Raw genomic sequence first — 16,651 nt, 5'->3', positions numbered from 1 at the left:
GGATCTAGTTCCCTGACCAGGAATCGAACCCAGGCCCCCTGCATTGGGAGTGCAGAGTTTTAGCCACTAGACCACAAGGGAAGTCCCTGTATTGCTTTAAACCACTAAGTTTGTAATCATTTGTTCTGGCATCAATAGAAAACTAACACATAATTGATCCTGTTTTCTTCTCCTGAATCTTTCTCTGTTTTTAAGGGAGAAAATAATGAGAATTATCTCATTAATAATGATAAACAAAACCAGCAGCAACATTAATAGTCAACAAACTGAGAATTTTTGTGTGCCTGATATAATCTTGGCACACAACACATTATCTTATATAAGCTTCACAACAATCTCACAGAGGAAGTAGGAAGCATTAAATACAAATGTGGGAAAAGAGAAAAAGGCTGAAAATTAGCAAGCTAAACATCAATCTCAAACGTTAGGATAACAACAGCACAATACATTTTTAAAAAAAGAGTAAAAACCAAATGTACAATAGAAATGAATGTTATGTGTTATTATTAATGAAATAAGATCAAATTAAAGAAAACCCCTAAATATACAATAGAGAGGATCTATAAAGCTAAGTGTTGGTTATTGCTAGTAATTTGAAAAAAAAATTGCAATTGCATCTCAAAGCTGGTGAAAAAAATTCAGCCATAAAAAAGGAAGGAAATCTTGCCATTCGAAACAGCATAGATGGCATTATGCTAAGTGAAGTAAGTCAGACAGAGAAAGACAAACACTGTGTGATTTCACCTTTTTTTTTTTCTACACTGTGAGGCATGTGGGATCCTAGTTCCCCTGTATTGGGAGCAGAGTTTTAACCATTGGACTGTCTGATCTCACTTTTATATGGAATCTAAAAAACAAACAAAAAGCTGAACTCATACAGAAACCGAGAACAGATTGATGGATGAATGAAGGTGGTCACAAGGGACACAGTTCTAGTTATAAAATAGGTAAATCCTGGGGATGTAACGTACAGCATAGTGACTATGGTTAACAACACTGTATTGTATATTTAAGAGTTGCTGGATTCCCTGGTGGCTCAGTGGTAAAGAATCTACCTGCCAATGCAGAAGACACAGGTTCAAGCCCCCATCCGAGAAGATCCCACATGCCTCAGAGCAACTAAACTCGTGGGTCACAACGATTGAACCTGTGATCGAGAGCCTGCAAGGGCAACTACTGATACCAGAGTGCCCTAGAAAGAGCCATGTTCCGAAGCGAGAGAAGTAACTAGAGAGTAGCCCCTGCTTGACACAACTAGAGAAGAGCTGGGGCAGGAACAAAGACCCAGGACAGCCAAAATAGATAAACAAATTTTAAAAAAAAGCTAAGAGAGGAGATCTTAACAGTTCTCACCACAAGGCAAAAAATGTAATTATTTGAGGGTATGGATGTTAACTTACTGTGGTAATCGTTTCACAATATATACATATACCATTAAGTTGTAGATCTTAAACATATACAATACTATATGTCAATTATGGGCTTCCCTGGTGGCTGAGACTGTAAAGAATCTGCCTGCAATGCAGGAGACCTGGGTTCGATCCCTGGGTGGGGAAAATCCCCTGGAGAAGTGAATGGCTACCCATTCTAGTATTCCTGCCTGGAGAATCCCATGGACAGAAGAGCCTCATGGATGGGGGTGGGGGAGTGCCAGCCCATGGGTGACAAACAGTTGGACAGGACTGAGCAACCAACACTTCCACTTTCATGTCAATAAAACTAGAAACTTATATCTCAGTAAAACTAGGAATGAGAAGAAAAGAGAGAGAGAATGTACCAATGACCAATATAAGCAACAGAAAAGGAAACCTTCTGAAGTTTTGCCATTTGCAGAAACAAAGGTGGACCCAGAGGGTATTTTAGGCTAAGCAAAATAAGGCAAGAGAAAGACAACTACTGTACGGTATTACTTATATGTGGAATCTAAAAAATACAACCAACTAGTGAGGATAACAACAACAAAACAAGAAACAGGGAATTCCTTAGGCGTCCAGTAGTCAGGAAGGTCTCACAGCCGAGGTATCAAAAAAAAAAGGGAGACAGCAAATTAGTGGTTACCAGTGTGGGGAAGCGGGAAGGGCAATATAGGGGTGGGGGAGTGAGAGGCACAAACCGCTGGGTGTAAGATAGGCTCAAGGATGTACAGAATGGGAAATATAGCCAGTATTTTATAATAGCTGTAAATGGAGTGTAACCTTTAACAATTACACAAAAAATAAATAAAACAAAAGGAAACGCTCCTTACAAGTCTCAGAACTAGAAGAGGGAACTAGCTTTTGTGTGTATTGTCTCGACTTCACACGAGAGGAAACTGAAGCTCACAGATGCTGAGGAGCTTCCCAAGTTCAGGCAGCCCGTAAGTGGCAGAGTCGGGGTTTGAACCCAAGGCTCCAGCTCTCCCCAGCCGGCTCCAGGAATCTCTGCTTCGGCGCCACCGCGCGGGTACGCCCAGCCTCCCCTCGCCCTGCCCGCAGCCCGCGAAACTCCGCCCCCAGATTTGGTTTAGGGTTTTCACTGGGTGGGGCGGGGTGGGGGGCTGTCTCTGGGTAAAAAGTGTTAACAGCCCTTGGGAATTTCACACTCTGCTTCCTCCACGGGTTGCTCTGAAATTTCATTAGATTTTTCTCTCAGTTTCAACTACTCCCCTATGGTGCCCCCGGGCTCCCTACTGCTCCTCCTCAGCCTTGATCGCCTCTGAATTCCTCCATACCCTCCTGGTAGCAGGTTGCCTGTCTGGAGCCAAATTCTTGGCTCTATCTATCTCAGATGGGAATGTCAAGCTTGCTTAATGGTCCCCAGCACCGGGAGCTGGTAGAAAACACGGAACCGAAATCCTACCCCAGACCTGGGGAATCGGATCAGTATCTTAACAGGACCATCTCCACCCCACCTCACCCCCAAGTAATTTGGGGCGCAGTGAAGCCTGAATGTGGCTTCCCAGGTGGCCCTAGTGGTAAAGAAGGCTAGAAACCTAAGAAATGCAGGTTCGATCCCTGGCAGGGGAAGATCCCCCAGATGAGGGCATGGAAACCCACTCCAGTATTCTTGCCTGGAGAATCCCATGGACAGAGGAGCCTGGTGGGCTGCAGTTCACAGGGCCACAAAGAGTCAGGCACAACTGAAGTGACTGGAGACGCACACATCAGGAAGTTTGAGTAGCCCTGGCCTACAGCGCCAGGGGACCATGGGACCCAGGGAGGCTTCCAGATAGGTGCTTCTCCTGAAGCAGATGTAGCTGAGAAAATGGTCTTCAGCTGTGTGTCTTGAAGTTAGATGAGGAGTGACCTTTTGTCTGCACTGGAGAAGGTTCAAATACATTCCAGAAATTTGGCTTCCAGGTATGGTCTAATGAGACTCCATCATGGAGCCCAAGAGATGTTCCCTTTTCTATTGCTAACAGAATTTGGCTTAATTTGTTTGGAAAAATATATGAAATAAACTTTCTAGGAGTTGAGCAAATTGAGCTATTAATATAGAAAATTCTAGATATAATAAACAGTGACATATGAAGTCTTCGAAGACCAAAGCCCCGACCTAGTGTTCTCAAACTCCAGCATCAAGTCACCAGGAGGGCATTTAAAACTCAAGACTGTTGGAAGGTATCCTTGGTGGTCCAGTGGTTGAGAATCCACCTATTAACACACGGGACACAAGTTTGATCCCTGCCCAGGAAGATCCCACTTCAGAGCAACTAAGCCCGTTTGCTACAACCACTGAGCCTGTGCTCTAGAGCCTGGGAGCTGCTATTACTGAAGCCTCTACAACTAGAGAGTAGCCCCACTCACTGCAACTAGAGAAAAGCTGGAGTGCAGCAGTGAAGACCTAGCATAGCCATAAATGAATAAATAAATCTTAAACAAACAAACAATCTCCGAGTGTTGGGAATCCCTGGGGGTCTAGTGGTTAGGACTCTGTGCTTTCATAGTCCAGGGTGTGTGTTAGGAACTAAGATCCGTCAAGCCAGCCTGGACAACACCCCCTCGAAACAAAGCCACAAACAAGCAAGCTCAGACTGTTGGGCCCCATCCCTAGTGTTTCTGATTCATAGAACTGGGGTGGAGCTGAGAATCTACATTTCTCACTAGTTTCCAGGAATGCTGATGGATGCTGTTGGTCCAGAGATCACGTTTTGAGAACTGCTGCTTCCAAACCAAACAGTCAGGGTTGGTTTGGAGGGTTATATCAGCCCTTGAGAATTATATAGAAATGACCCCTCTCAGTGATCTGTCATTTAAAAAGTGATTCATTCCAGTGATCCAGTGTAAGTTTAAGTACTGATTTGAATATTTTCCTGTATTCATGCAGCAGATTTAGCATTTTCATAATGTTATTTATGTTCAGATTCTACCCAGATTGAGACAAAACTTTCTTTTTTCTTCTATTAGCAGTTTCACATGTATACCCATATATTTTTTATGGTCTGATGAAAAATGTCAAATCAAGACATGAGATGTAAAAAGGGAAATTTTTTTCACATTGTTCAAATAAAAATATATCAGTGGATTTTTTTTTTAAAAAACCTGCTGTTCCTCCCACTGCATTCCCGGAGTCCTTTGCAGCGTCCCTGTAATAGCTCTTTTCATTGTGTTTGAATTATTGATTTACCATCTAACTTTCTCAAGGGCTCATGGGCTCCTCAAGGGCAGGACATTCTTTCATTTGAAGAAAAAAAAAAAAAACGTGCAGTAAAGAGATATTTATTTTTCTACCATTTGTCCAGTTTATGTTACTAACAGCAAGGAAATTGTTTCCAGAGGAAGATGCCTAGTGAGTGCTCACGTGGGCATGTTAGATGTTTGCATGGAGTTTTGCAATTTTGAGATTTCATAGAGCATAGGGTGGGAGTGGTTGAGAACTGGGGCTTTGTCAGTGATGGTGGGTGTGTGATTCTGTTGGCAAGACTTTGTCTGAGGCCGTGTTTCTCTGGCACTGTGCATCAAGCGTATGTCTACACTTAATCCTCTAGGATTCACCAGTGAGTATCAGTGATCATCAGTGATACTGATGCTTGAAGGGGTGTCCCTACCTTCCCTCAACTCGTGTGTGTGTCCCTGGATTGGGGATGCTGTGCCCATGCCCTGGGTTTCCGCGGACTCTCTCTGACTCTGTGCCCCAGAGGGTCCTGCGTTCCTGTCCCTGTCAGGGTCTCCTCACCATCCCCTGTTGCACTCTGTGTCTGAAGTTCACGGCCCTCCTGGGTGGCTGGGGCTCTAGGTAACCATGTCTGTCCCCAAGTCCAGCCCTCGCAGAGCTGGGAGGGTGGGGACTCTGTGTCCCTGAAGTTAAGGAGGCCCGCTGGGAAGTTAGCAGCTTGAGATTAGATTTCATAGTCACGAGAGGAAAGGAGGGAGAAGGATCCAGGTTTGATTTGGGGCCGGGTCAGGCCAGGGTACAGGGTCTCAGAATCATTGTAAGAATAGTCCTAACAGTTTCTGTTAATTGTGCATTTACCGTGTGCCAGGCACTGTACTTTGTACTTGTATTTGTACTTTAAAAATATTATATTTATACTGTCATTTATAAACATATTTATATTTGGGGCTTCTCAGGTGGCTCAGTGGTAAAGAATCCACCGGTCAATGAAGAGATGTGGGTTTGATCCCTGGGTAGGGAAGATACCTGGAGAAGGAAATGGCAACCCACTCCACTATTCTTGCCTGGGCAATCCCATGGGCAGAGAAGCCTGGTGGGCTACAGTCCACGGGGTCACAAAAGAGTCAGACCCAATTTATCGACTAAACCACAACATATTTATATTTGTACTATTGTATTTATTCACCATCACAATTAAGTACATATATTATATTTATAAATAATTATGTGAATTGTTCCTAATATTTTAAATAGTATTTTATTGGTTATAAATTACTTTAGATAGTAATTCTATTATCATTTTCTGTTTCTATCATCATTTTGTATTATCCTTTGGAAGACAGGAGGAAACATTCAGAGAGATGAGTTCACTTGCCCAAGGTCACTCAGTAAGGTGACAGTCAAAACGTGAACCTAGTTCTTAGTGTCTCCAGCCTTTGGCTTTTAACTCCTGCGCCACTCTGGGCAAAGCAGAAGACGGTGTCTAGAACAGGAGGGAGCAGGGTTAGCTGAGTGGCTGTGGATAACAGCAGATTGTTGTCAGTGTGGTGGGGTGCTGGTGTATGTTTGTTGAGTTTTTCCATGTGCCAGGCACCATGCTAAGGGCTTTCATAATAAGAATATGGCAAGGACTTCCCTGGTGGGCAAGAGGCTAAGGACTCTGAACTTCCAAAGCAGGGGGCCCAGGTTCAGTCCTTGGTCAGGGAACTAAATCCCGCAAGCCACAGCTCAAGATTCAGTATGCTGCAACTAAGACAGTAGATCTCATGTGCCGAAACTGGGACCCAGCGCAGCCAAATAAATATTGAAAAAAAAAAAAAAAGAATAGGCAAACACTCATATGGCACATAGCAAGGGCCTTACTTTAAGTGCTATTATGTGGATTGTTGCATTTACTCCTTACACCAGCATCCTGAGGTGGATACCGCCCGTCCTTGTCTCCATGAGACCCTGAGATAGAGTCATTTGAGAAAGCTCATGGAGGTGCTGGGATCTGGCTCCAGGCGGCCTGGCCCCATAGGCTGTTCCTCTAGCCCCCGTACTTTTCTACTATCCCTTGTAATCTTCATAGCAATCCTTTAGTGTAGGAAGAAATGTCACCCATTTTACAGATGAGGAAACTGAGACCCAGACTTGGACTCACCCACAGAGCCACAGACTTGAACCACTATCTATCTGATCAGCTCATTCACACACCTGACCCCGTTCTCATCTGGCAGGAGGCCAGGGATTCCAGAGAACTTCTGAAGGGCCTTGGCCAGACTCCCAGATGCCAGGGGCCTCAGGTCCCTGAGGTCCTAGCCTCCCTAACCTTTCTGTACAGCCCCTTAATTTTGCCTTTGGTTTGTACGATTTTGACTTGCTGATCAGTAAACATTCATGTTACAAACATTGTCTATTTCCCCCCAGATTATGTTTTTCTATTTGTTGCTATACAAAATGTTTAAGTTTTATGCAGTTTAACCTATCCTTTGTTTATTTTATTTAAAAAAATATCTATTTATTTGGCTGTGCTGTGTCCTAGTTGTGGCATGTGGGATCTAGTTCCCTGACTGGGGATGGAACCCAGCGCCTCTGCATCGGGAGTGTGGAGCCTTAGCCAGTGGACCATCAGGGAAGTCCCCTGTTTATTTTATAGATGCAAGATTTCCAATCTTGGTTAAGAAAATCTAGTTCCTTGGGAGTGAGACTTCTGGGGTGGGGGGACAGTGGCAGCTTCTTCCTTCCCTCTCCCCTTTCTTGACTTGTCCTTCTTGGGGTAGGTGGCAGAGGGTGTTGCTTGATATCTTGTCAGTTTGTAAGTCCTCTTTATATATGTTGTCGTTGTTCAGTTGCCCAGTTGTGTCCAACTCTTTGCAACCCCATGGACTGCAGCACGCCAGGCCTCCCTGCCCCTCACTATTGACTGGAGTTTGCCGAAGTTCATGTTCTTTGCATCAGTGATGCCATCCAACCATCTCATCCTCTGATGCCTCTTCTCCTTCTGCCTTCAATCTTTCCCAGCATCAGGGACTTTTCCAATGAGTTGTCTGTTTGCATCAGATGACCAAACTACTGGAGCTTCAGCTTCAGCATCAGTCCTTCCAGTGAATATTCAGGGCTGATCTCCCTTAAGACTGACTGGTTTGATCTCCTTGCTGTCCAAGGAACTTTCAGGAGTCTTCTCCAGAACCACAGTTCAAAGGCATTAGTTCTTTGGTGCTCTGCCTTCTTTATGGTCCAGCTCTCACAACCGAACGTGACCACTGGGAAGACCATAGCCTTGACTATATGGACCTTTGTCAGCAGAGCAATGTCCTGCTTTTCAACACACTGTCTAGGTTTGTCATTGTTTTCCTGCCAAAAAGCAATGGTCTTCTGATTTCATGTCTGCAGTCACCGTCCACAGTGATTTTGGAGCCCAAGAAATGGAAATCTGTCACCACTTCCACCTTTCCCCTTCTATTTGCCATCCAACAGTGGGGCTGAATGCCATGATCTTAGTATTTTTAATATACGTAGTCTTAAGCCGGCTCCTTCACTCTCCTCCTTCACCCTCAACAAGAAGCTCTTTAATTCCTTTTCATTTTCTCCCATTAGAGTGGTATCATCTGCATATTTGAGGTTGTTGGTGCTTCTCCTGCCTATCTTGATTCCAGCTTGTAACTCATCCAGCCCAGCATTTCTCATGCTGTGCTCAGCATATAGAGTAAACAGACAGGGTGACAGCAGACAGCCCTGTCGTACTCCTTTCTCCATCTTGAACCAATCAGGTGTTCCATACAGGGTTCTAACTGTTGCTTCTTGACCCGAATATAGGTTTCTTAGGAGACAGGTAAGATGGTCTGGTATTCCCATCTTTCTAAGAGCTTTCCACAGTTTGTCATGATCCACACAAAGGTTTTAGCGTAGTCGATGAAACAGAGATAGATGTTTCTCTGAAATTCCCTTGCTTTCTCTATAAACCAGCGAATGTTGGCAATTTGATCTCTAGTTCCTCTTCCTTTTCTAAACCCAGCTTGGACATCTGGAGGTTCTTGGTTTGAATAATGCTGAAGCCTAGCATGCAAGATTTAAGCATGACCTTACTCGCATGGGAAATGAGTGCAATTGTCCGATGGTTAGCACATTCTTTGGTACTGCCCTTCTTGGGAACTGGAATGAGGATTGACCTTTTCTAGTCCTGTGGCCACTTCTGGGTCTTCCAGATTTGCTGGGATAATGAATGCAAAACCACCATCTTTTAGGGATTTGAATAGTTCTGCTGGAATTTCATCACATCCATTAGCTTTATTAACAGCAATGCTTCTTAAGGCCGACTTGACTTCGCACTCCAGAATGTCTGGCTCTGGGTGACTAACCACACCATTGTAGTAATCTGGTTCATTAAGATCTTTTTTTAAAATACAATTCGTCCCTGTATTCTTTCCATCTTTATATATGAAGTGAAGTGAAGTCAAGTTGCTCAGTTGTGTCCGACTCTTTGAGACCCCGTGGACTGTAGCCCACCAGGCTCCTCCGTCCATGGGATTCTCTAGGCAAGAATACCGGAGTGGGTTGCCATTTCCTTCTCCAGGGGATCTTCCCAACCCAGGGACTGAACCCGGGTCTCCCGCATTGCCGGCAGACGCTTTAACCTCTGAGCCACCAGGGAAGCCCTGGTAGTTATATATCTTTATATATAATAACTACTAATTCTGTGCTGTTCCAAGTGTTGCAAATTTCCCCCCAAGCCTTCTGTATATTACCTTGCAATGATTTTCGTCCTGCAAATATGTCTAGCTAACTTCTCAACCTTGCTCTGGAAGATCTGCTCCTGGGGAGGTGGGGGCGACTCCCTTCTCATCTCCTCCCTCCCATCTCTCCCTTCCCTTTCAAGGTCTGTCTCTCCTTATCTCCAGCTTGTCTTTTCCCAAGGGCCTGCCTGGGGGGGAAGGGTACACGGCTGGCACGGAGGCCCAGCTCCCCTCCCCTTCTTTGGGCCTCTCCCTATTTGGAAGTGGGAGGGGGTTGTCCACTCGCTGTCAATTTTTAAGAGCTCCCCCCGCTATAAGTATTAACCCTATGCTACCCTCTGTATTCCAAGCCACAGGTCCTGTCATTTGCTGCATTCCGTCTTAAGCAGCTGAGTTTTATGCAAATGAAGTCCGTCTTGTACGCGCGGTTGTGGGTTTTGATGTAGGTTGGGAAGTCTCCCTGCTCCCGGGCGCCCTCGCTTTCCCTCCCCAAGTCCTTATCTCGCAGCTTTCCGCTTCCCACGGGTCGGGCGCATAAAAGAGAGCTGGGGCTCGGCCTCGCAGCGTCACCATGTCCCCGCTCTGCCCACTGCTGCTGACCCTGGCCCTGTTGGCCGTCCCCGCCGTCCGAGGCGCCTGCCCGGCGGCCGCCGACCTGAAGAACGCCGACGGGACGCGCACGTGCGCCAAGCTCTACGACAAGAGCGACCCCTACTACGAGAACTGCTGCGCCGGCGCCGTGCTCTCCTTGGAGTCGGGCGCCGACCTGCCCTACCTGCCCTCGGACTGGACGAAAGTCATCTCCTCGATCGTGGTGGGCCAGCGCTGCGAGCTCACCGTGTGGTCCGGTCGCGGCAAGGAGGGCAAGTCGCGCAAGTTCTCGGCCGGTAGCTACCCGCGCCTGGAGGAGTACCGCCGCGGCCTCTTCGGGGACTGGTCCAACGCCATCTCTTCCGTCTACTGCAGGTGCCCGCCCGCCGGCCCCAACACCCAGACCCCTGAGCCTCTGACCCAAACTGAGCGTCCTTAGAACCAGTTCCCGAGGTCCCCCTTCTCCTCCCCCACGCCCTCTCCCCCAAGCCCATGCCCCTTGGATCTCCCAGACCCAACTCTGAGATTCCCAGACTCAATCCAGTCTTCACTCTGGGGGCTCCCCCTCCCACCTCCCTGAACTGCCCACTTGCCTACCCACCAGACGGCTGCACTCTCAGGAGAGTGATCTCTGGTGACCTCCAGCCTAGTCTGGTGATGGGAAGCCATCAACCCCCTCACTTCGAAGCCCCCAGAACCAAAGCTAGTCCTTCCTCACCCCCCTAGATCATTAGATCCCAGGGCTCTCAGACTCAACTCTGGGGCTCCCAGATTCTAAACCTGACTGACCCAGACCTCAAGACCCCAGACCTAATTCCAGGAATACCCTATCTAGCCCTCATGCTCCACTCTTGTCATCAGCATCAGCCTTGGCCCCAGAAACTGGTTCCAGTGCCCCCATTAAGGTTCTGAAGCCTTCAGGCCCAACTTTGGAGGCCCCTGAGCCCACCCTGGACACATATGCAAACTCACAGACCCCGCAGCCCTAAACCCACCCAGGGCACCCTCTAAAACCACCCACCTGCCCCTCTACCCCCAATAACCCCCAGCCCCAAACTCCCAGACCAGGATGCCTAGTCCCCGAATTTGGAGCCCAGCCCCAGCCCCTAACCCCATTTCAGGCTTTTAGAATCCCTCCTACCATAAATCTCTGAGGCCCTGGCACCCCCTTGGCAATAATTTTCGATTCTATTGCAGTTGCAAATGATACCTTACGAGATCGCTCATCTCCAGCCCTCACAAAGTGCTGAGCCCCTCACCTAGCATTGTCCATGGGGTCTGCTGAAGTCTGTAAGACCCAGGAGAACAGAGCTTTCTGCCTGCCCTCATATTGCCTTCCCTGTAATACAGCCTTTATGAAGCCATCTCTGTCTGCCATCTGCTTGTGTTTGGGCCCCAAGTCCACGCAGATGTGGGGTCAGGAACGGAGGAGGGAGCAGGGTGGTCAGGGCTGGGTCAGCCCATAGTACCTGCTGTGGATGGGGACACATGCATAGATCCTGTGGGGGCACGGGCATGGATTTAGGTGTGCACACATGTGCACACACCCATAGGGCATCTGTGTGACAAGTAATGGGACTGCTGGCTGATTTTTTAAAATATGACCTGTATCAGGTCATGGGATTTCCAGGTGGTGCAGTAGTAAAGAATCTGCCTGCCAGTGCAAGAGATGCAAGGACTGGTTCAGTCCCTGGGTCGGGAAGAGCCCCTGGAGTAGGAAATGGCAACTCACCCCAGTATTCTTGCCTGGAAAATTCCACGGACAGAGGAATGGTGGGCTATAGTTCACGGGGTTGCAAAGAGTCGGACATGACTGAGCATGCACGCTGGGTCTTAGCTGTGGCATGTGGGATCTAGTTCCCTGAACAAGGATAGAACCTGGACCCCCTACATTGGGAGCCCAGAGTGTTAGCCACAGGACTACCAGAGAAGTCACACGGCTGGTTGATTGTTAAACACTGAAATGCTTTCCACACGTTTTGGTGGATAGCCATTTTCTGAATCCCCTCCTCCCCACACCAGATGTTCAGGCCTGCCAGGGACCTCAAGACTCTCTCAGGATTCATACCTACCATGGTAAGAGGCCTTCAAGGACTCTGCCCCATGTAGGTCCAGGGTCTGTTTTGTGATCTGCCCACAGCCCAGGACTCATGGGTTGTGAAATACTTTTAATGCCCCAGGCTGCAACACATGGAGAACACTTTCATTCTAATTTGCATATTTCTGAAAATTCAAATTTGCAATTTACTACTCCTAAGGATAAGGACCCTTGATGAGTACCTGGGTTTGGGGGCTCTGGAGGAGTAAAACAGGAGCAATGAGGGGTCTTGGGAGGAGGAGAAGCAGAGGGAAGCTCTGGGGGATGATAACATGGGATTGGAGGGAGGAAGGAAATCTGGGGACATTCTGAGAGTTAAGAGGCATGGGAGAAGAGGGAGGTGAGTAGAGAGGCTACGAGGCCATAAATTTGGAACATAAGAGATCTGAGGTCAAGGGAGGCACTGGAGATCAAGGATTAGAGGACGTGCAAGTGAGAAATGAACTTGATGAAGTTCTAAGGAGCAAACACCAGGGAAACAGCATTCCTTGGGCACATGTATTTATTCATTCAGTCAACAAAGGTTTATTGAGCCCCTATTATCTTGTTAAGCACTGACTCAGGAAGAAGTGGCCCCTGCCCTCATGCAGAGAGTGCAGTGAAAATACCAGCGAGACAGACAGTCAAAGATGTGTGAAGATGTCAAATGAGAAGCCAAGGCCCAGGCAGGATTACAGGGCATAGGAGGTAGTACGTGATCCAGGAGCAGCCAAGGGGACGGGAGGGTATACAGGGAGAATCGGGGTGCTCAGGGAACATGGTGGAGCTTAAGGGTCAGGAGGTACTAAGGCTTAGGGAGCTGCTAGGGGTTCAGAGAGATGCTAAGATATCAGAAGTGGTAAAGGAATAAGAAGTCGCTGAGGGGTTGGTATCTTGTATCATCATATAAGAGGTCAGGAGGGGCCCAGGGTCAGCCAGTCACTCCCTGAATTGCACAGACACAGAAGAGTCGGTCACCCTCGTCCGCCGCAGCCCACCATGCTCCATCCGGTTCTTGGTCTTGTGCAGGAAGTGGACAAAGCGGACGCCAGGGCCGTACTGGCGGAATACATGGGACACCTGGGGCAGCGCCAGGGTCAGGAAGAAGTTCTTATTAGGGACCCACAAGCCCTGCTCTCCTCCCTCTGTGAGGTCTTGGGACACGAAAGCACGTGTGGGGGTGGTGGCCGGGGTAGGGCGTCTCACCTGGATCCAGCGGCCGGGAGGGCCTCTCCCGGAGGTGCGGGGGGCCACATGGTGCTGGGCGATGACTGTGCTGCGGTCAGCCGCCAGCAGCCAGACGTGCAGCTCATACACACACGCGTCCAGCCGGCTGTCCTCGAACCTGGGGTGGGGGGCAGGCCTTCAGCTGCCACCACAGCCCCCGCTCCTGGTACCGTTGCCATTCCACACACACACCCACTGGCACCCACTATGTGCACCGGGGCTGGGTGCTGCTTGTGACACGGCAGTGACCAAGACAACCCTATGCCCTGCTCTCATGGGATTAATAATGGTCCAGTGGGGGAGGTGGACATGTCATTAGGAAGCGACAATTAGGCATGGTCAGGGGTGCGATAGGGGACATTTGGGGTACGGGAGCATAATGCATCTGACCCAGCTTGGGAGTGGTCAGGGAAGGCTCCCCGTGGCCTGAGTTCAATTCCTGGTTGAGGAACTGAGATCCTTCAAGCTGTGAGACGCAGCCAAATAGAGGGGGGAGTCCATCTCAAGAAAAGAGGGTGACCAACATCCTAGGAAGAAAGAAGAGGCTCTGGGCTGGAATATTTCAAGAACAGAAAGATTCAGACCAAAAGGGCCAGAGAGATGGAAAGGGCTGGGTCCCCCAGTGGCAGGAGGGTCTCAGGGAGCATGGGGTGAGGCATGCGCTTTGGGGAGCCCACGTGGGCCGCCTGGCTGGGCAGGTGGGCGGGGCGGAGGCACGTACCAGTCCATGACCGTGATACGCGGCTGCTCATCGTCCAGTAGCTCCTCCCACAAGCCTTCGGCCAGAAGGTCCACGCACTGCTGCTTCACCGTCCAGCTGTGAGAGAGGGCACGGGGGAGGGCTGCCATCTGCTGGCATTCTCCCAGGTCAACCGGGCCCCCAGACGCGGGACACCCTGATCGTCGCACCCTCCCAAAGACGTCAAGGGCACTGGCCTATGGGGGCTGATCAGCCACTCAGCACATCACAGTCTCGGCTCCTATGAGCTTCTCTGAGGGCGATGCATCCTGAACCCTGTGTTGCAGATGGGGAAACCGCGGTGCACGCAGGGAAGTGACTTATCAAGATCGAGCAGCAAAGAAGTGGCGGAGCTGAACCCAAGTGCCTGTGACTCGGAGCCCCTGAGTTGCGGCATCCCACCCACAATGCAAAAAGGGGGCCTGGTTTAAAGGCAGACAGCTGGTGGCCTAGGTGACTCTCCCATTCCCACAGAAAGAGGCTGAGTATAGGAACAGTATTAACTGCTAGGCTTCCCTGGCGGTTCAAGCGGTAAAGAATCCGCCGGCAGTGCCGGAGACCCGGGCTGGATCCCTGGGTCGGGAAGATCCCCTGGAGAAGGGAACGGCAACCCACTCCAGTATTCCTGCCTGGAGCATTCCATGAACAGAGGAGGTGGTGGGCTACCGTCCATGGGGTCGCAAAGAGTTGGACGCGAACTGAGTGACTAAGCATGGCATGGAACACCTACTATGAGCAAACTGGCCAGACCCTTTGCCATGTGTTTTACGGGCATGTTCTTAGGACTCATCCTGTTTACAGAGCCGGAGACAAGGGCCCAGAGAGGTAAATAGAGCTTTTCCAGGTCCCACAGCGAGGGAGGCCAGAAGAGGGAATCAAACGCAGGCCACGTGTGTCCCGGCCACTCACCTGAGGTTCTGCTGGAGTTTCTCAGTCCTGATATGCCAGCCGCGGAAATTGCCTGGCGGGTGGAGGAGCAACAGATTAGAACTTGCCGCTTCTCCAGGGCCACCCCTTCCACAGCATGGGGCTAGCCTCCGGGCGCTTACCCAGAGCCTCCAGGGGTTGCTGGGTGGGACCGGTAGGGGGCGCTGGCTCATAAATGTTGATGCCTGAAACGCGCAGGGAAGCGGAGCCTCAGGCGTGCTGAAGCTGCCCTCCTTTCTGCAGGCTCCCCACTCCCTGCCCGCTGGACTCGGCTGGCAGGACGGGAATCAATGCCCCGCCTGCCAGACCAGCCCAGCCAGGCAGCGGGGAGTGAGTCAGGGCCCAGGGAGAGCCCTGAGAATGTCCTGGGGTCAGAGGGCCAGTGCTCGGAGGGGGAGGGCGTTGTGGCGAGAGGGGAGGAACAGAGGAAGAAAGAGAGGAACCAGGAAAAAGAGAGAGAATATGGGAGGAGGGAGATAGCTCCAGGAGATAGTGAAGGACAGGGAAGCCTGGCGTGCTGCAGTCCATGGGGTCGCAAAGAGTCGGAATGACTGAGCGACGGAACGGTAACATGGGAGGAGGGTCGGAGAGATACAGGGTGAGACAGACCCTGTGAGAGATAGAGACACAAGATGTAGAAAGAGACAGAGATGCAAGTGAGACAAAGAGACACGCTGAGAGAAAAAGGGACCGAGAAGGAAGTGCTAGAATGCACGGCTGCTCGGTCGCTCAGGCGTGTCAGATTCTTTGCGACCCCATGGATTGGAGCCCACTAGGCTCCTCTGTCCATGGGATTCTTCAGGCAAGAATACTGGAGTGGGTTGCCATGCCCTCCTCCAGGGGATCTTCCCGACCCAGGGATCGAACCTGCGTCTCCTGCATCTCCTACAGTGCAGATGGATTATTTACCGCTGTGCCACTGGGGGGGGAAGCCCCAGAGAAGGATGGAGAGGAATAAAAACACAGAGGGAGACATCAAGAGACAGAGACCGAGAGCAGAGTAAGAGAGACAAGGAAGCAAAGAGAAGACGAGACCGACGGTCTAGGTGAGCGAGCCCGCGGGAAGGAGACGGAGGCGTGGCGGCCTCCTGGCTGCTCCAGCCTCGCGCAGACCACGGCCCCGCACCTTCGGGGTTGGGCGAACGCAGTAGGTTGCGGTAGAGCGGCCGCCGCAGGAAGAGCAGCTTCCAGGTGAGGCGAGGGGGCAGCTCCAGGCTCCCTCTCGGCGGCGCCCACTCTTGCAGCAGCAGCTGCCGCGCGTGGGCCTCGGTTGGCGACTCGGGCGCAGGGAGCCCAGGGGTCTCAGGGGCCGCGGGCGAAGGCGGCGACGGAGGCGGGGGCGGCGACGCTGGCTCCTGGGGGCTCGCGGGTTTCTCCATCCCGCTGCCGAGCTCCGGTCCTTCCCGCACCTTCTCCATCGCTCGGGTCTGGGTGACTGTCCCGGCTCTTCCGCAGGGTTCGGGGTGAACCCGGGGCGGGAGAGGGCGGAGCGCCTCGATTGGCTTTTAAGTAGAGGGGTGTGTTGGGGGAAGGATCCGGGCTCCCAGGCCCTCCTCCCTAGGGTTGGGGAGCCCAGGTCCCAGCCCCTCCTTCTCCCAGCCTGCAGAAGTCCGGGTCCCAGCCCAGCTGGGTTTCCCAAGCCTCCTGCTCCAGTTTCCCCAGACATCAGCCCTGGAGAGGGGTGTGACCAAGGCTCTAATGCCAGGGCTCGGCTCTCTAATGAGGCCCATCCACCTCGTTAACATCCCGTGTGGCTGGAGGTAAGCTTAATTAATGAAGCCC

At 50.4% G+C, this 16,651-nt stretch overlaps 2 protein-coding genes across 2 annotated transcripts; one reads left to right on the top strand and one right to left on the bottom strand.

Moving 5' to 3' along the window:
- The first annotated feature begins 9,879 nt into the window (after positions 1 to 9,879).
- SYCN (syncollin) lies at positions 9,880 to 10,338 on the top strand. The gene has a single exon (XM_052656779.1). It carries the CDS (start codon positions 9,880 to 9,882, stop codon positions 10,336 to 10,338), a length of 459 nt encoding a protein of 152 aa, XP_052512739.1.
- A 2,577-nt stretch (positions 10,339 to 12,915) lies between these two features.
- NCCRP1 (NCCRP1, F-box associated domain containing) lies at positions 12,916 to 16,287 on the bottom strand. The gene is made up of 6 exons (XM_052656965.1): positions 15,996 to 16,287; positions 14,992 to 15,054; positions 14,852 to 14,903; positions 13,925 to 14,020; positions 13,183 to 13,321; positions 12,916 to 13,056 (listed from the first exon to the last, which is right to left on the bottom strand). The coding sequence occupies exons 1-6, from the start codon at positions 16,285 to 16,287 to the stop codon at positions 12,916 to 12,918; spliced, it is 783 nt and encodes a 260-aa protein (XP_052512925.1).
- Positions 16,288 to 16,651: the final 364 nt, after the last annotated feature.

This window comes from Budorcas taxicolor, chromosome 18, assembly GCF_023091745.1.
Source record: "Budorcas taxicolor isolate Tak-1 chromosome 18, Takin1.1, whole genome shotgun sequence".
NCBI classification, from domain to species: domain Eukaryota; kingdom Metazoa; phylum Chordata; class Mammalia; order Artiodactyla; family Bovidae; genus Budorcas; species Budorcas taxicolor.
This window is presented reverse-complemented; position numbering and strand designations above follow the sequence as displayed.